Source organism: Artibeus jamaicensis, unplaced genomic scaffold, assembly GCF_021234435.1.
Source record: "Artibeus jamaicensis isolate MK-2021 breed Jamaican fruit bat unplaced genomic scaffold, CSHL_Jam_final scaffold_369, whole genome shotgun sequence".
Classification (NCBI taxonomy): Eukaryota; Metazoa; Chordata; class Mammalia; order Chiroptera; family Phyllostomidae; genus Artibeus; species Artibeus jamaicensis.
In genome coordinates, this window is record NW_026522042.1 from 5,076,209 (window position 1) to 5,096,023 (window position 19,815).

The 19,815-nt window shown below is 38.7% G+C and overlaps 1 protein-coding gene across 1 annotated transcript in view; it reads left to right on the forward strand.

Annotated features, from left to right (window-relative positions):
• The window catches only part of HCN1 (hyperpolarization activated cyclic nucleotide gated potassium channel 1), a 313,114-nt gene that overhangs the window by 151,881 nt on the left and 141,418 nt on the right, over nucleotides 1-19,815 (forward strand). Inside the window, exon 3 of the mRNA XM_037145108.2 lies at nucleotides 17,326-17,487. Within this exon, the coding sequence (XP_037001003.2) occupies nucleotides 17,326-17,487 (162 nt within the window). The remainder of the gene's footprint in view (nucleotides 1-17,325; nucleotides 17,488-19,815) is intronic.

The following is a 19,815-nucleotide window of genomic DNA, read 5'->3' on the forward strand; positions in this document are numbered from 1 at the left end:
TCCAGGGCCTGACGAATACTAGCCCTGGTGTTTTATCACTGTGATGGTCAAGGCCTTTATTCTCTGCAGTTTCTACTTTTTCTACCTTTAAAAAAAGAACAAGTTGGGTGTCCCCGCTGCAGTTAAGAAATGATGGCATTTGGAGATGCTTACTCATTCAGCTCCCTGCCTGGGGCTGTATGACTGTGAATAATGAGGGCCACCTTCGGTGAACCCTCGCTGCTGTCCTAAAGGCCTCACAGGCCCGAGCATGGTCTTCCTGAACTGGAATCAATGGCAGGACTCAGTCATCCAGGTATTTTCACTCCCACTGAGCCCCGGCCCTCTCTCCAGGGGCAGCCAGTGCCCTCACAGGCACCCACAGCAGCTCGTGTGTGGCCCCTGCACTGCCTCAGCCTTCTGCTCCCACTGAAGGATGTGACATTCTCTCCAACTTACTGAAAGTTCTTGGGGAGCTTGTATTCTTTGATTTTTATAAAAGGTGCATGTACTTTGAGGGATAGATATTTGACCTAACCCTTAACAGCTTTAATACCATACTGCAAATGATCATTCTAAAAACTGTCTTGTATAAATATCAGTAAAAGATTTGAAATCTCCATTTAAATAGTAAACCTCTTCAGTTCTGACACACTTAAATATTGTAATGCTTGACTTAAATATTAAAATACTAGACTGGTCTGTAGCCATTGTGTATGTAGGTTCGCACTGCTGAGGACTTGCTAAAGCCGATGCTGACTTCTGCCAACATTCTTCCTCCATGAGCTTCTGCTCCATGGGGTTTTGTGACCTGCAGGCACACCAGGTTCACGGCCACCTCTGGGCTGCCTGCTGCACTCTAGAGACTGTGGCCTGTCACCACAATCATGCATGCCCCAGGCTTCTTATTGGCCCCACAGTCCTGTGTTCTCCCCTCACCTAGGTGTTTGCTCTTTCTTTCGCCATAAAATTTTCTAGGGTTATTCTAGCATTCCCTTGTTTAAACCAAATTAATAAAGTGGAACAACAGCTTATCTTACTTGAGAATAAATGTTCCCGGGATTGTGCTGAATTTAATCACCGGTGCTTCGTCAGTGCCTGGCCAAGTGTCATAAGTGACCTTGAATCTCTTCTTTGAAGTAGGTAACAAATAGGTTAGCATTGAAATCATCCCTGTTTATAGACTCCAGCGATCTCACAAAGCAATCATACTATGAATTAAACCAACTGCATGAGTTTCTGCGGGTGATTTAAATCTGAGGTGATAAGGAGTGAAACTGGGAGGAGAGGAGGTGGTTAGACAAGTCAGGGTCATGTGTGTGATGCGGAGGGGGGTCACCCTTGTTCTTTCTCCTCTTGGAGATGGGATTCAGTGCAACCTTGTAAGCAGTGTTGAAAATGGTTCACTAGTCGTTCAGCCATAGCAGGCTGGTTGGGTAAACTTTAGTGCATTTAATGAATTGAGAGGCAGATATTTTAGATACACCAGCAATTAGAACCTGACCTAAAGTATTTTAATATAGAAATTTTAAATGTCATTCATATGTGTAGAAGAAGATCTATAACAACCATAAATAACACACTCATTTCTATGAGGAAAAAGCCCAATATGTATTATTCATGGAAAGACTATAAAAAATGTAAGTATTGATTTCTCCATTTATGTGCATACATAAAATTAGGTGCAACTTTTCCTTCTCCCTCTTCTTCCCTCTTCTTAAGTATATATGAAATTCAAGTAATTTTATATATACTTAGAAACATACATATTTCACACTAATACATGCTCTTCGATTAATACTGGTTTAATTAAACACCATTCAATAATGGTTTCACTGTAAAGTCTCATTGGCAACATGGCAGGTAAATATTTAAGAAGGCACGATTTATTTTATCCATATATTGTTTATTCAAATTTGAATAAATTTGCTAATCGAATATGCCTCTTCTGGTTTGAAAATTAGCAGTGAAATTAATACCTCCAACTTCTAGTCAGTTCAGGCTGCTATAACACAGTACTATACTCTGAGTGGCTTAAGCAAGACATTCATTTCTCAAACTGTGGAGACTGGGAAGTTCAAGATCAAAGTGCTGGCAGATGTGATCTCTGTTCACAGATGACCATGTTCTTGCTGCTTCCTGACATGGCAGAGACAGAGAAAGAGCATGCCCTCTGGTTTGTCCCTGTAAGGGCACTACTCCCTCCAGGAGGGCCCGAATCTCAGGACCTAAACACCTGCTACAGGCCCCGTCTCCACATCTCATCACACTGGGGGCCAGGGATTTAACATGAATTTGTGGGGAGGGACACGGTCCCATTCATCACCTCTGCTCATCTGTGAAGTTGGCTGACGGACGGTAACAAAGGTGGTAAAACCCTTAGGAGAACATGAGCCATGGATCGTGTCTATAGGGACCTTGAAAATGCTTCTATCCCCTCGGGGGAAAAGCATTGTCCTGCAGCCTTTCTCACCTGCTGCTCTTAAACAAAACCTCTTTGTAAATATTTTTTATTGAAATTTTATCCTAAGAAGTGTTAGAATTCCTGTCATGCTGTATGTATGACCCAGACATTGGGTCCTTGAATGCACTTTTTTTTTCTTTTTAGGAAATGCTGATTCTTTTTGGTGAGAATTAGGAAAAGGGATTAGAGAAATTATTGAGGTTAGATACAAAACTTTTCACCCTTGTTGTTCTTAAATGAAAATGCATGTTTTTCTAAATAAACTACTAAGCATAATACAGTTATCTTCTATCAACTCTTATACCACAGAAATTTACCAAAAGAATGACATAATGTGGAGGCCAGAATCGATGATGAATTCAACAGAAAACATGACAGTGATCTGTGAGTTTGAATTCTGGGTCGAAGCCCAGGTAATAATGATAATAACCTTTTGGACTCCTCCATTTAGGACTTTTCAGAAATACTGAATTCTTTTGAGTTTAAATTGCACCAATTCAATAGAAATAAGTCCACATTTTCCCTTTTCTAGCGTGTATTTTGGCTCAGGCTAGGGTTAGCTAGGGTTAGCTCAAATTGATAAGGGATCTAGAAAACACACTTAAAACACAGTGGTGTTCATGCTATCAAATTCAATATCAGAGGAGACCAATATTTTTGATTAATTTAAAATAATCTAAAAATCTCAAAACAGTTTACTTCATCATTAAGAAGAATATTGCCATTCTTGCAATATTTAAAAAATACTGGTTCTGACTAGCTAACTCAGTTGGTTAGAGCACAGTCCAAATATGCCAAGGTTGTGGGTTTGATCCCTAGTCAAGGCACATATAGAATCAATCAGTGAATGCATAAATAAGTGGAACAACAAAACAATCTTTCTCTGTCTCAAATCAGAAAATACTTTTTTCTAAATTTCTGCAAGTGCAGTATGCATTCCAAACCTAGAAAACAGGTCGTATTTAATAACAATTATATGGTCATAGAAGATGTGACAATGACCGTGAAAATAATTAAAACTTTTCATACACTCATTATGTATAATCAAATTTTAATTTATCATTAGATTATTTATGTACTTATGCAATCCACTGTAACATTATTGTTACTAAAAATTAAAGAAACATATTTTAATTCATTTCTGCTAGAGTTAACTGGAAGACAAATACAGGATGGGGCAAAAGTAGGTGTTGTGTGTATGGAAAATGAGACAATAATTAATAAAAATAATACAAGAATAAACTGCATTTTATATATCTACAACTGTAAACCTACTTTCTTTTTAGATTTTATTTATTTATCTTTAGAGGGGAAGAGAAGGAGAGAGGGAGAGAAATATCAATGTGTGGTTGCCTCTCATGTGTCCCCTGCTGGGAACTGGCCTGCAGTCCAGGCATGTGCCCTGACTGGGAATTGAACTTGGATCCTTTGGGTCGCAGGCCCATGCTCAATCCACTGAGCTAAGCCAGCCAGGGCTGTAAACCTACTTTTGCCCCACCTTGTAGTCACTGAGATCATTTAGATTTTTGAATTAATTTTTGTACATGGGGAAAAACTATATAATCTTAGTTTCATTACTTTTCATGCAGCTTTTTAATTTTCCCAACACCATTTATTGAAGAGGCTTTCTTTTATCCATTGTATGATCTTGGCTCCTTTATCAGAAATGATTTACCCATCTACCTGTGGTTTTACTTCTAGGATATCAATTTTGTTCCATTGGTCTGTGTGTCTGCTGTTCTGCCAAAACCATGCTGTTTTGATTATCACAGATTGGTTGGATAATTTGAAGTCAGATAGTGTGATACCTCTGGCTTCATTCATTTTCCTTGGAATTGCTTTCTTATTTTTTTAGTAATTGACACCTGCATGGAAATCTTTGCAAGCATTTGTTTTATATATAGAAAGTTCTTGGGGGAGGTTGGATTCTTCTTGAACTAATTAAAATTTATTCAATTTCAAACATGAAATAGAATAATATTAACAAGTGATAGGTTTCACACATTTTTATTCATTATTCAACATGTTTATCACAATTAGCCTTGTGCCAAAGACCTTGAGAGATATGATCCTCCCCATTAAGTTTATATTTTAATGGAGAGAACAAGAAGAGATAATCATATAATTTCAAAATGTGGAGGCTAAGAGAAAGGGATGTAGATAAGGCTTGAGAGATAAGGAGCGGTCAGGTTGTGTAGAGCCATGTATGTTACTCCTGGCATTTTGACCTTTATCTTGGATTTAATGGAGTATTGTTGCAGATTTTTAACCAGAAGAGCAGCAGCATCATATTTGTGTTTTACAAAAATAGGAAAGCTACTTATGGGTTGGAGGAGGGCAAATCCAGAGATATAGAAAAACATAGGAAATTTTGAAATTACCCACGTGGAAAGGGTGTTGTCCAAATGAAGGACTTTGCAATCCAGTACCTTTTACAAAGGAAGGGAGAGGTACAGAATGCAGCTACTAATTAAGTGTGGAGGGTGAGGGGAGAGAGTAAGTCTAGCATTACAACCTTGGTGAGATATTACCTTGAGGCTTCACATGCGTGAGTCTCAGCACAGAATGCGGCTGTGTTGTGGAGGATGGCAGAGCCTAACGGTTTGGGACACCACCTGTCCCGAACAGGAGATGACTTGACTGTGAGTTTTAAAACTAAGAGGGTTATCTTCAGTAGAATTAAGGTAAGGTAATGGAGTCCCCTGATTATAAGTCATTGTTGACGTGAGGGACATGTGAGTGGATCAAGGAGAGTGTGTTGCGTGGGACCAGACAGATGCAGTGCACACCTTAAGGGCACTGCATGAAACTAACCAGAGAAATGGGAGGAAACAAGAAGCAAGAAGGAAAATCATGCTCAGAAACGGAGCACGGGGTGCATGTTGACGGAGGAATACATGCAGCTAGGTGGCTATGTAAGGATGGTCAAGCGCATGAGGTCTGCAAATTGCTTATTGTATTCAGCGGTGTGGAGGTAGGTTAACTTGATCATGGACATTTTCAGTGGACAGATAGCACCAGGTTACAAGATCTCTAAATGTCAAATATAAGGTAAAAAAGTATAGGATTTTAAAAAACATTTTAGTGTATTTAAGAAGAGAAGTAGATATCATTAAAGTGGATGGAGAGGAATATAGTGTCAATGTGCCATTAGGAGAGATGTAAGCATGTTTAAATGCCGAAGAGGGAAAACAGAAAAGAAGAATCTGAGGAAGACAGGGTATAACTGATGAAGAGAGAGCACTGAGGATTAGCAGAGAAAACATGGGGATGTCAGAGAGACATCCACTCCAAAGAACAAAACGCTGCAAAAAAGTACATCACACTCCAACGTCAGAAGGAGAAAGGATGGATGGACAGGTTTGTAAATGACAGTGTTGTCCTCAGTAAAATTGGAAGTTATATACGTTCTTACGACTGAGGAGAGTAGGCCAGGGAGGTAGATTTTGGGAGACTTGGAAAGTTTGAACTAGCAGCCCCGGAGAATGAGATACTCACTTTTGGGGAATCTGCCCATCTCACTCACCAGTGTTTAAAACCTGGTTGATGTTGAAACTGAGAGCTGGTGGTGCAGTGGTGGGGTATCCTCTGCAATAAGTAGAAGCTCCAGTATAGGAAGGAGTGAGGATGTGGACAGTTAGTCTTGAACTAGACTATCGCCACGAGAATGCAGCAGAGAAGAGAATTGACAATTCTGATAAAATATTTACTGGAATAATGGATTTTGTGTCAGACTGGTAAGGAAGTGATGATGAGTAGAGAAAAAAATGGGAGAAAATAGGACTTTGCAAAGACTAGCCATCTCAAACAAACAAACAAACAAACAAAAAACAGTTCAGTTAGGGTAAGACACTGAAAAATATAAACTAGACAGGAAAAAAGTGTGAGAAGATAAGTTTTGGTGCTAAAAAGCTTGAATAAGTATAAACTACAATGATAAAATTATCTATATGAACTCTGGTCATGTAACCAGGGTGTGACGAAGGATGAGAGATATTCTGGAATTAATATCATGTTAATAAATGAAACAATGTCTATTCCATTATCACCAAGAGTATTTGGAAAAATATGTAACAATCCCATAGATCCCCATTTAGAGCAATGTACCACTTGTTTCTAAGCCAGAAGCTCCCTCCCTCCCTTCTTTCTCTCCTGTTTACTTCTATTTTGAAAACAAAGGCTAAGTACCTACACTTTCACAGAGTTACGGACCAGGCCTTATAGGAGGAAGCTCTTAATTTCTTTCTGGAGAGGTCAGATAAGTCTTTGCTGAGGAAGCAATGTTTGAGCCAAGTTTTACAGTCACCCATCAGTAAAGGGACAGGAGGGAAGCCATTATATGAAGAGAAAACAATATGCAAACACATCCAGGCGCTGACCAATCATGTTGCTTAAGAGGTGTCACAAGTGTGGTGCGGCCCAGCCATGGGACACCTACAGAGGAGGGTGGTAAATGATGCTGCAATGGCAGCGGGCACGTCACAAAATCCCTTCTAATATTAGGTCAAGGAATCTGGATATCAGAAAGATTCTCTGTTTAACAACTGCTTAAGCAGGGAAGTTTCATAATCAAGTTTGAATCATAGAGTGGTAATTCTGGATGCCAAGTAGACTGTGTTTTCAAGGAAGGCCAGACTAGAGATGTAAGGTGATTAATAATGTAAAAAATAATGATAGAGACAAATTAATTAATGAAGTAAACTGGTTAATCAAAGGCCAGCATGATTTCATAAATGGGAGAGTGACCTGACAATGCAATTCTGACTTTATTTCGAAATATAAATGTTTGAAATAGAAAATGTTATTTCGAAATATAAATATAAACTCTTTGTAGGGAGAATTATTTGGGGAGAGTAACTTAGATGTTGGCAACTAATTTAAGCAGTGACTTCTTAGCACTTGAATAGATCAAAAGCTCATTTAGAACAAATTGGTTAGTTCAGAAAGCACATGAAGTTATGAACGTGAGTTGTATAAGTCTTTTTATAATAGGATGTAACTCAAATGATTGGGGGAAGGGTGCATTATAAGAAGATAGATAGGACACTTATGTGGGCTTTTGGATGCTTCTAAGCCTCCAGCACAATTAAAGAATCAAATCAAATAAAGGAATGCATCTACAAAAGATAAGGGAATGAGAGCAGGGGACTCTTACTGATACAAGAAAATTCTCAGAATTTTTAAGAGATCCAACACAGAAGGGAGCAGAGTGCCAGCTGACCCCAGAGAGAAGTCCACACTCCGGAACAGGCTACAGAAGGGTCTGCAGGAGGAAGAGGCGGGCTGCACCGTGAGCCTCCTGAGACATTCGGAGTTGGAGTCAGGTGCAATGCAGAATGGGAAGCCAGGTGCAGAAGGACCTTCACTTGAGGACAGTGGGACAGCTCTGCATGTCATTACCCATCCCCCCCTCTCAGCCACTACACACACAGACAGAGGGGATCTAGGCACTTTTCACTAACCCCCATGTAGAACTCCCCACATATTCTTTTTATACCAGATAAATGGAACTTATGTCCATGGGAAGATACAGTTTCCCTCGATGCTAGAAGAATTGGAGTCAAGTCCTCATCCATCCAGAGAAAATGATCCTCAGTCGAGAACTTTATAACCAGACAAGCTGCTGTTTTAAAAAAATATATAATGAAATGGAATTTCTTCTGTTTTCTCTACTTTTATGTAGTACAGTTATTTTATTTATTTTTATTTTTAATATATAATCTTTATTATATATTTGCCATTACCGTTTAGTCCCCTTATACCCACCCCTGAGCAATCACCACACCCTTATCCATGTCCAGGAGTCCTTTTCCTTTGTCCTCAATCAGACAAGCTGTTTTTAAAGGGATTAGAGAGTGTAGTACTGCCCAGGCCCCCACCACCTGGAATCAAACTGTAAATGGAGAGCAGGTGTGGCTGCGACAAGATGCATTAAAGGCAACAACAACTGCAATAGCTCCACAGCACGTCTAGAGAAAAATGAGTCCCGCTCATGGGTTGGTGGAGGCTGTCTCCGGAGAAGAAAGCAAATGTGAGTGTGTGAGTGTGTAGTGGGCGGGGCATGAACACTAGAAATTTGAGTGCCTTGTGTTCGGTACAGAGTCAACATTCAACAGGTTTTTGGTGATAAGATAAACCCAATATATTCAAGAGTTTTATTACTTTGAGGGGTCCTTCCATATATATCAGTTCATGTAGTTCTTACAAAAATTCTGATAATTGTGGATTTTCAGCACTTCAGATGGTCTGCCAAATCTCTAGGTGCACAATGATCTGAACAGGTGGAGCATTCTGACGCGGGTTCAGTTTGGAAGGTGTCCCATGAGTGAACCTGATAGTATGACATTTTTCTTTTCTTTTTTTTTTTTAAGATTTTATTTATCTTCAGAGGGGAAGGGAAGGAGAGAGGGAGAGAAACATCAATGTATGGTTGCCTTGTGCATCTTCTGCTGGGAACTGGCCTGCAGGGAACAGGTCTGCAACCCAGGCATGTGCCCTGACTGGGAATCGAACTGAGATTGTCTGGTTCGCAGGCCCGCACTCAATCCACGACTATTTTTCAATAGACCAAGTGTTAAAGGTTTCTGGGATTGCTAGCAACTTTGCCAACACTTGTTTATTTTTTAAGTTTTAGTTTCTTTATGGGAGATTGTAATCCTAGTAGGACTTTCTCTTTTTCTTTTTTTTTTACTTATGGTTTTATCAAATGTCACAATGTGTGGTTGACTCATGAAGAATCAAGGTTCTATTTTCCTAGCTTCATACTCCAAAAAACACACACTTAGCAGTTTCTTTCGGAAAGTATTTGCCAAAACCGTGAGCCAGCATCGCCAACAAAAATCCACTCAAATAAATTAGCATTTCAAACTTGACTGGCTCCTGCAGCCAGCAAGAGGGCATTGCCAGTGCATGATGTAATTCTGCTGGCCCGGACAGCAGATGATGAAGATGCTTTGTTCTCCTCTGAGCAGTTGTTTGAGAAGCTAAGCTTTCCTTTCTCTCACCGCTCCTGGTGCCTGCAGGCAGATGGGGCCATGTGCTGGTTTGTACTTGACCTTTCTAGAATGTTGATGTTCAGAAGGACTTTGTGCAATTTGTCCAAATATAATGGTGTGTTATTTATGTCCTACATTTTATTTTATCACACATTTATATTAGGATTAGCTTTGTTATTCCATTTTATTTATTTCATTTGTTTTCTTAATAAAGGTTTAGGGAAATTGGTTTATGTGAAATAGTGTTTTACCTCTGGTTTATTTCAATTTCTGTGTGTGCTGGCACCCCTGTATTTTTATTTTTAAAAAAATGGTACTTATTTATTTCTAAAATAAATAAAATTCTATAAGAAGGTATTCGTATGGAATTTTACATGTGGACTATCATTGGCTGCATTTCCTTTCTTTTTGTTGAAAAGTGAGGGGGAATTTGTGGAAACTGAGTAATGCACACTTGGGGCTAGAACTCTTGTCTGCTGGTTTCAACTTATATGTTTCTCCAACAAACAATTTTTTAAGTTCTCTCATGACAAAATTATTTATTTAGTGTCTTTAATTTCCTGTTAACTATATTTATTCCTAATATTAACAAAATAATTGCTAAAAATTTAAAAAGATATATATTATATAGTTAGCAAGTTAATGTTTCATGAAAATGTATATGGCTACATTTAAGAATTTTACCCCCTACAAGCACTATAATTTTCAGTATTTTAATTAAAAAAAACAAATAGTTGAGATGCCAAACATTTATCATCACTTGTGAATTTAACCAAGTTCATGAATGTGACACCATAAATATTAAAGTGGATTCTTTCTCACAGAATTAATAGAAAATAGAAGACATAACAATATTTGGGGTATACTTTAAAAATATGTTATCAAGAGACCAACAATATATATTACAAATTTTATGCATGTTTTAAAGACAGTTTAATAGTTTGGTTAACTGAGGATTAGTGCAAAAATTCTTTCTGAACTATATCTGAATGGAATGGAAAATGTGATATATTCTTTCTTGGTAATGTCAAAGATATTTAATAGTTACTGAAAAAATATATGATACTGTCTACAGAAAAACAATTTGCAGAATACATAAAATGAGTTTAAACACCCTCTGCTTTGTGTGGTTTGATAGTTCAGTCACCAGAGCTTGGAAACTAAATTATCTTTCTGTTTTAAGAGCATTCATTATTTAAAGAATTTTAAAATACAAATTGATTAGATGAAGTCTCCAGAGTAAAATATCATTTCCTACTAAGTTCAGGTACATTTCTCCACACCACTGCATGGTGTGTTTTTGCCCTTCGAAGAGCAAGAATCCTTGTGATTATTTCCTATGCTGAGAAAATGAACAAGTAACAAAAACTAGAATAATTATACTATTTGTAGCTCAAAATGCAGAGATAACTAAATTTGTACTTACTGGAGCATGTAACATTATAAATCTGATGAGACAGCAGTTACACAAAGGAGAGTGAGCAAGAGATTTACACGAAAATAGGAAAATACAAATAAATGAGACTATTATTAGCAATATGTTATGTGTAAAGTGGATTATTCCAGAATCCTCTCCAAAAAAACACAATATTATGGAAACGTCATTTGAAATTCATTTGCAAAAGCTATATGGAATTCAGAAAATAGTGCTAATGTGGTTATTTGCTTTTTTTACCTTCTTTTTGTACACACAAATGCACACAGTCACAGACTTTTTCTGATTGTTTTCTTAATTACCATTTTCTACTGTGCACTAGACAAGGAACAAGGTTATGTCATTTTCTATTTTAGATGTTTTAAATTTCTACCATGAGGTTTCAAGATACGATTTGCCAAAGAAGAGCTTCAGAAAAAGTAATTCTGTTTATTAAATCGAGGTTTTAGTGCTGACTTCATCCTGAAATTAAGTGTGTGGTCAGCATCCAGTAGCCTTCACCCAACCGTCATTAAAGGTTCCAAGATGCATCACAAAATGTGTCTTCTATTCCTTATTTAAATCTTTCAGTAGTTGCACAATTTGTGTGTATCGTCTACATTTATAGCCATTGGAAATTTGTAATAGAAGAATACACGATGATCTTAAATAGTTTAATTCTTAGGAATTTCCATTATTCCAGAGTATTTATCCATCAAAGACTCTCCTTCATAAAGCCACATTCATTATGCCTTCGTGATTCCTTTGCGATTTGCTTTTCCCAGAGTGTGAGCAGCTCCCGAAGGTAAATCACGGCGTGGGGGCCATGCTGCTCTTTCCTTTTTCTGGGACATTCTCCAGCGCACAGATGTTATCTTCCACCACACTGTCCTCATGGCAGTTCAAATGAGGTACTCTGTTTTTCTACAATCGATGTGAAGATTTGGGTGTGTTCAGTTAACAAAATGCAAGCTGTTATCAGCACATTTGTTTCTGACCATTTCCCAGTGCTCGACTGATACTGACTTGAAATTCAAAGACAAATGAGTTAGGTGCTCCTGAGCATCGTGTGTGACCCATTTATGCAGATTCGTGGCCAGGTGTATAACTGTGGTGGGTGAGAAATATTTGCAGAGCGTCAGCTCTGCCCCACCGGGCACGGGCACCTCCTAGTGTTCACAGCTTCCACACTTTACCCTGGCACCATTTCCCACCAAAAATATTTGAAAGATTCCTGTTATAATATTTTCCGATTTTCTTTTATTTCTTTACTAATGCATGGTCTTTGATTTTTCTCAGACTTGTAAAGCTAAATAAAGAGCAATTTTGCCTAAAGACATACTTTTTTCTAAATGTTTAGGATATGGAATTAAAATCTTCTGTGAAAATATGTATTAGTAGAAATAGCTGATAGATTATACAGTAGGGAAGTAATGAAACAGTCATAGAGTCCAACAGTCAAGGGCCAAGCTAGTCAAGAAATGTAACAAACTTTTTTACAACTAAATTATCTAAAATTGCTTTTTAAATTTTATATGTACATATATGTTTGTTAAATAAATATTGAGACACAATCAAAATAACACATGCACAAATTAACTGTACTTTAGTGGTCATGATTGATAACTAATACACTTGTCTCTATAGTTGTTAAACTGTATAAATGCTGTTTAGTTTACTACCAAGCTCTGGGATCACACATGTCTTTAGAGCTCCAATGATAAGATATACGTGCCAGTCCTCACCAGTGTGGCTCAGTTGGTTGGGCATCATCCCACAAAGTAAAAGTTCTCCAGTTTGATTCCTGGTCCGGGCTCAGTCCCTGGTCAGGGTGCGTGTGAGAGACAGCCACTTGATGTTTCTCTTTTACATCAATATTTCTCTCCCTTTCCTTCTCCCTCCCTTCATCTCTCTCTAAAAATAAGTAAATAAATAAAATCTTTTAAAATTGTATTTGTGCCATTTCAAGAAGGATGCTCAAAATAGATGTGTGTGTGTGTGTAAGTTATTCCCCCACTCCCCCACTTGGGGAGATGAAATCACCCTTAAATGTCTTTATACTCCCCGAGTATGTGTGAAGGGAGAGAGGGACAGAGGCTCAGAGAAGATAGGACAGACAGTATGCCCTCCAGGGAATCAAATCGTGCACCAGATTGGACTTGAACTTGCAGCTGTGGAAGGAGAAGTACTTGCTGCTCACGGGCAGGCCAGCTCCTTCTCTGTCTCCAAGTTCCAGTGGGGAGAGGTTTTGGAAGAAGCTAAAGTGAGAGGACCAGAAAAGAAATGAAGATTCTTTTTCAATTTACATGCTTTTGAGGATTCGAGAGATTTTTATTATTTCTAAATATTTGGGGTAAAGCTAGTGTAGAAGTTAGTGATTCTGACAAGAAAGTAACTTAGTAATTACAGCAATGTGATTTTGCCACTACGTCCAAGAGTCAGTAGGCTCATATTATGTCTTTTATTTCATTTTATTTTTGTAGTAATTCATTAATGCTGTATTTTACAAAAGTGGTTTTCTGTCTGCTCTGGGTGGAGGAGAGAGCTGGTTTTCACCATAGACCGAGGAGCCCAGACCTAATTGTTTGGGCTTCTGGAGGAGAAAAAGTTCGTGTTACTATCAGAAGATTGGTAGGGATTTGTTTTGAGTAGAAGACGTGTATTCTCTAGAGACTTAGGGAAAAGGAGTAAGAAAAGCTGTAGATGTGAGTTTGTTTGAAGGAACGGGAGACAGTTGAGGAAATTTAAACATAAGAATGTCACTTTCCTCTAGAAAAAGTAAAACTTGAAGCTAAAACTGAACAGAGCTCATGGCTTTCGGGGGAGTGGAAAGAGAAAAAATAGAATACATGGTGTTAAGAAGAGATCATAGCTGAGGGCCTCAGAGAAGGCTGCTATCCTTAAAAATTTTCATAGCCACAATCCACTGTTTTCTCGCCTGTAATCTCCAGCAGCCCAAAAATAGAAGATGTCTATTTTGATTGATCAGAAGCTGACATTTTGTGGAGAAAAGGCAATGGAAAAACACAGAGTCCTTAATAAAAGGAGATGTGTGGTGGGTGGAGATCAGGAGGTTGTGAAATGCCAGAAAGGAGGTTAAGTTATGGGTGGAATAGCCAACTAGAAGGAACACTAAAGAAAACAGTTTTTTTTATATACAACTAGACAAATAGGTGTCTGAATGTGGCAAAAGGGGACATGGGGAAATGAGGACACTTCCATCAGAACCTAGGGCTTAAAAATGTGAAAGAACCGAACCGACTTTCTTCGAGAAAGCTACCAGGGAGGCTGAACCTTTGGGGAAAAAGTGAGCAGGGCTCACGCATCTCAGGGACAGCACAGAAAGAGAGGAGGAATCTTATGACCAGGCTGTGGGTGTAGAAAGTGAATAGATAATGGAGGGAGAGTTTTGGAAGGGGCAGTGGAAGGAAGAATCCAGGAGAAAAGCACCCACCAGCATGAGGCTCTGACAATAGGTGTGCCGGGTTGGGGAGTGGACCATTGTGTTTGCACTGTTTGCAGACGTTCCTAGAGACAAGAGGCCCGGGTGGCTGACTTTTCTAAAGGTGTGGGCTGGCCACTCCTAGTGAGATCCCAGATTGAGTAGGGGACTAATAAAAGTAATCCAAAGATGGCAGTCACTGGTCTGTGTTAAAAGATATTACTGTGAAGAGTGCTTTTCTCATACCAAGTAAAACCTTCAAATAATATATTATCTATACTTTGTACCAAAAGCCTAGTTAAATAATAATCTGGATCATTTTCAAGGTTAGAATTGCAGAAGGTACAGTAGGTCTCTTAAAATATAGATTTCATTATTGATTATGATCAGGGCATGTTGAATCCTAAATATGCGTTAGCCATGAAACAGACTGAGTACCTAAATGTTGGTGTTCTTGCACTCTGATGTTGACACAGCATGTAGACACTTCCTCTAAAAGATATATATCAAGGTGTGCAGGTGCAGATTCGCAAAGAGAACCAAAAAATTCAACCTCATTTTACACTTTAAACATCAGAATGTTCTTTATCAAGAGAGACTTTTCTGGCACATTTGATTTCCTTAATGTTGCTTTGAAAAGAACACTGAAGGTATATTCTCAGCCCAGAATAAATATCGAGGTTAGAGAAGCAATCTAGCCCGTGAATGGTCCCCGCCTGTGAAGGCGAAGACTAAGGACAGATCACTGCGTGCTACAAAAAGTGTTAAATTGCTCTTGACAATTTTTGTGGTTAAATAAAACATAGGGCATTAAATGGTTTAGGACTGATTAGGGCCCACTGATTTCATAGGCGGTTTATTAGAGTGAGGGACACCTGAAATCAGTGTAGAGGAAAGAATTTGGAAGCATTTGAAGAGAACTCAGCTGATTCATGAATACCTCCCATACAGCATTTGGGGACTGGGCCTTTTAGAAACAGAATGTAGCATGCTCATTGCTCCTGGGAAAATATTACAAACACATTATACATCTGGTGAACAATTCTGCAAATATTAGGGCAGGATTGGGGGTTCTAAATCAAATTATCTTCATCAGAGCTCTCCTTAATTTTGGAAAGCTGATTAGCTATCCTCTCTGGAGTCATTAGGCTCCGAGTGAGCAGAATTGTAGAACTATCCCAGTGTAAAAGGCTGTGAGGCATCTGTGGTCCGACCCTCCCTCCCACTGGGGCCCTGCAGACAACACAGTGTTGGGAGCCAGACCGTGCAAAGCACAGGCCTTCCACTGACATGATTTGTAGTCTAGATTTTGAGGAAAATAAAATCAAAGAAAACTTATTTTAATCTTTTTCAGTTGACGCTGTTTTAATTTTTTCAGTTGACTCTTAAAAGTGCCACTTAAAATCATATTTTTGAAAGTTAAACATTTTTATTGTTTATGCTTTTCGTAGTGGTCCCAATGTTTCCCCCTTTGCCCCTCACTCCCAGCCCCCCCCTTAAAAGCATATTGCTAATGGTCAGAATGACCTTTCTGCTATTTACGCCCTGAGAACTCAAATCAGGTTCTGAGTCAGATCACTAGGAAGATGAAAAATAATTAATTTTAATTTTCTGATTTAACACTCAGAAGCAAAAGCTTCACACTCTTAAGATCAGAAGAGATTACTTATGCTATTCCTGTTAAATGCCTGCAGTATTCTTATTCACTCCTTTAGCAAATTACTGAGTGTCATCTATGATGCTATTTCTGTGTGAAGTCATGTTTTCAGGAAGTAGTATTAAATAATTGATTTAGACAGAAATTTACTACTCAAGGATGTTCACCTTGCGGATGGAAAAAAAAACCCCAGAAAATATTAGTTGATCTATGGTATGGTCTCCTTGATCAGGAAGTTGAATGAAATTGCACTTAGGTCACTTAGGTTCCTACTACACGCTGTCCTTAGGCAGTAAGAAGTTGTGGCACTGTATAATTAGACTACACATTTACTTCTTGAGTTAGCGTGACTCTCTACAGATGTGTGTGCTCCATAAAAAACCGTCTTCCCAATCCGAATATTCTGTGAGCAAGGTTTTTCAGCAGGACGGTTAATAATCTCAGCAGCTGGTCGTCAGAGTGAATGATGAATTATAACAGCTCAAGGGACAACCAGCTTGGTCCCCGGAACTATACACATTTGCGTATGTTTGCATCCAAATTACCACTATGTACTTTTATCTCTCAGGGAGATAAATCGGGATGGATGCACATGAGTTTGACTGTTTGAAAATAGCCTCTGATACTAACCAGTATAAAAGAGCCCACTTGCTTCTTCTTCTTCCAAAGTTAGATTTGGGGATAGCTCCATAAAGTGAGATCACATTCGAACACAGAATGTTAAAGACCAACGGGGAGACTGTCTGTGAGATTAACCGTGTGAGTAGCACTCTCAGTGGCTACTCTTCCTAGGAAAGAGTAGCCTATATAATACAAATAATGTAAGTGGAAATAATTTTAGTTTTTAAAAAATTGTTGCACAACTGGTTTTTCACCAAAACCAGGAAACAGTCATCTCAAAGGCCACTATCCAATATTTGCAATACAGCTAAAAACCAACTGCAAGTAATTTTCACTCATACTGTATGTTTTACAGTTGAACTCCAGTTGTTAATAATTTTTATTCCTTAGCTTTTTTTTTGCCCTTCAGCAAATCTGCTAACTTAACAAGGAATGAGACACTGAGAAATGGGTGGTCATCACTTGCCAGTGTTGCTACCTTGTTCTAAAGCAGCTTTACTAAAATGCTCAGAAGAACAATGAAAACGAGTGACAAAACCAGTGTTTTTGAAACACCGGTTTCAGTTACAGCTGGTTGTCATCCAGAGTAAAGATGCACAAATGTACTTCTGTTTCTCTTTGTAAAAATCCCTCTCCCATTTTATTACATCGCAGCTTATAGTCCATCATGTCCATGAGTACTGACATTGGTGGTGGTCTTGACTTTTTTTAAAACATCGTTTGTCAGAGCTGATCGCGGCTGTCTGTCCGCAGATTTTCCACATGACCTACGACCTGGCCAGCGCCGTGGTGCGGATCTTCAACCTCATCGGCATGATGCTGCTGCTGTGCCACTGGGACGGCTGCCTGCAGTTCCTGGTGCCGCTGCTGCAGGACTTCCCGCCCGACTGCTGGGTGTCGCTCAACGAGATGGTGGTAAGTCCCCGCGGGAGTCCGCCCTCTGCGCCGCCCACGGGTTTCCTAACCGGCCCCCAGGGCTCGTGTTAGAGCGGTCTCATTCTCCTCTGCAAGTGTTTAAAGACAACTTCCTTTCGCCGCCATCGCTGTCAGGTCAGATGTTATGCTTCTTCCCCACAACACAATTTTGTTTACATGCAGTGTTCCTGGGAGGTATATGCTACAGAATGTATTTTCAGGTGTCCTACTCTGGGCATGTGGAGACACTTTATTTCAGAGGTACACATACAAACATGCACACGTACAATCATAGCACACCTTTCTTCTAGAAATGCTCACTACTTAGAACAACTTACTTCTTTCCACTTGATTTTAGCATTCGCCATGTTCGGGACACGCAGTGTTAAGCAATGTTAAACACGCAGAAACACGTACCTCAGCAGAAAGCAGGGGAGATACATGCGATGATATTGCAGAAGGTATATCTTTCTAAGGAGCACTTCATGGCCACAGTGCCCTTTAAACTTTACCTGAAATAATGTGTAAATATAAAAAGTCTGCAAGGTATACATTTGATTTACAAGGTATATCCATAGTCACAGAAAGTTCAAGAGCATGTGTTTCAATCTACATAGTGCAACACTCACAACAGAATTGAAATAGTGAATATTTAATGTGTACATATAATACATATATAACATATATGTTATATATTCTTTTTATGCAAATTCTTATTTTCTTCTGGCACTATATTTTATTTCTTTATGTTTTTATGTTCAATTTACTACAGTAACATTGGTTAACGGTCTTACATAAGTTTCAGGCATATAATTTTATGCTATATCATTTATGTATTCAGTTGTGTGCTTACCACCCAAGGTCTAGTCTCCTTTCATCACCTCCCATTTGACCCCCTCCACCCTTCCGTCCTACCCCACCCCTTCTCCCCGGTAACCACCATTTCGTTGTCTGTGTTTATGAGCTTGGTTTCTTTTTGCTTCTTTGTTCATTTGTTGCTTTTTGTTTTATATCCCACACATGAGTGAAATCATATGGTTCTTGTCCTTTTCTACCTGACTTATTTTACTTCACATGATGCTCTCTGGGTTATTCATGTTGTCACAAATGGTAATACTTCATCTTTTTGTGGCTGCATAGTATTCTATCATATATATACACACACACACACACACACACACACACACACACACATGATCTTCTCTACCTGACCAGTGGTCAAAGAGCACTTACATTGAACAACATGTTGTCTGACTGTGCATTATTAGAACAGCCTCCTTTTATGTACAGCATTTATGGCAGATAAATTTTAAGAGAATTTCACAAAAGTTTATCTTCAGCAGATATCCAATACCCTTTTATTTCCCGTGATACTTTATTACTAATTTCTTGGCTTATTATTGTAGAAGAGGCATGGATATCTTAAGAATATACATTTTTCCTAATAATTTTAGCTCAGGCTTTGTATTGGAAGGAAAGTGGGGTTTACATGATTACACTTTAAGAAGTACAGTCTGTTTTTCTTTTTTCTTTTTTGCCCACACACTTCCCTCCTCCCCCCTTCCCTTTTTCTGAGCCCTGACATTCACCGGGTTGTCTCCTTCATCTCATTCATTCCACTGAAATGTCAGTGCTTTGCCGGAGTGTCCCTGGCCACTCTGCTAATATGTATCACTGCATCTGTTTATGTTTTCTCTTTACAGTCTTAGCAACGAACATGCACACACACATACACTTGTGTGTTATCTATATTTGTCTGTGCTCCCCACGCTGTGATGTACGTTCCATTAGGTCAGGGAACTTGTCTCCTGATTCTGTTATTTGTCTCCAGCGCCTAGAACAGTGTCCAACACAATCAATTCTCTGAAAACCCATCAGTCGCTGCTGGGACTTTGTTTGACAAGTGTTCTGTGTGGCAGATTCTGGATCTTAAGAACAAAGCTCACTTGTCAGATCTGTGAAGTCTCTTTGACTGTTGATCTGTCACTTTTATTTATCAACAAGGGTATAAAATAAAAAGACAGTGTTAAAATATTTGGAGGGGAGGAAAAAGCCACAGGTCTGTAATGACTGAATGAATGGTATAAAAACAGTAAAAGTACTGCCACAAGATGACTTGTTCTCGACACCAGCTAATATTTAAGACTTCAAGGGATTATTACGTTAAATTGTCCCTAGGTATCTTTCAAAATATAGCAATGGTCTTTGTCAAAAAAAAGTACTTTGGATATCCACAAAGTACATATATAATTATAATGTAGGATAATATACTACTTATTGCATCTAGCAATAAGCATATTTAATGAAGAAAAATTTTTATGTTTCAGT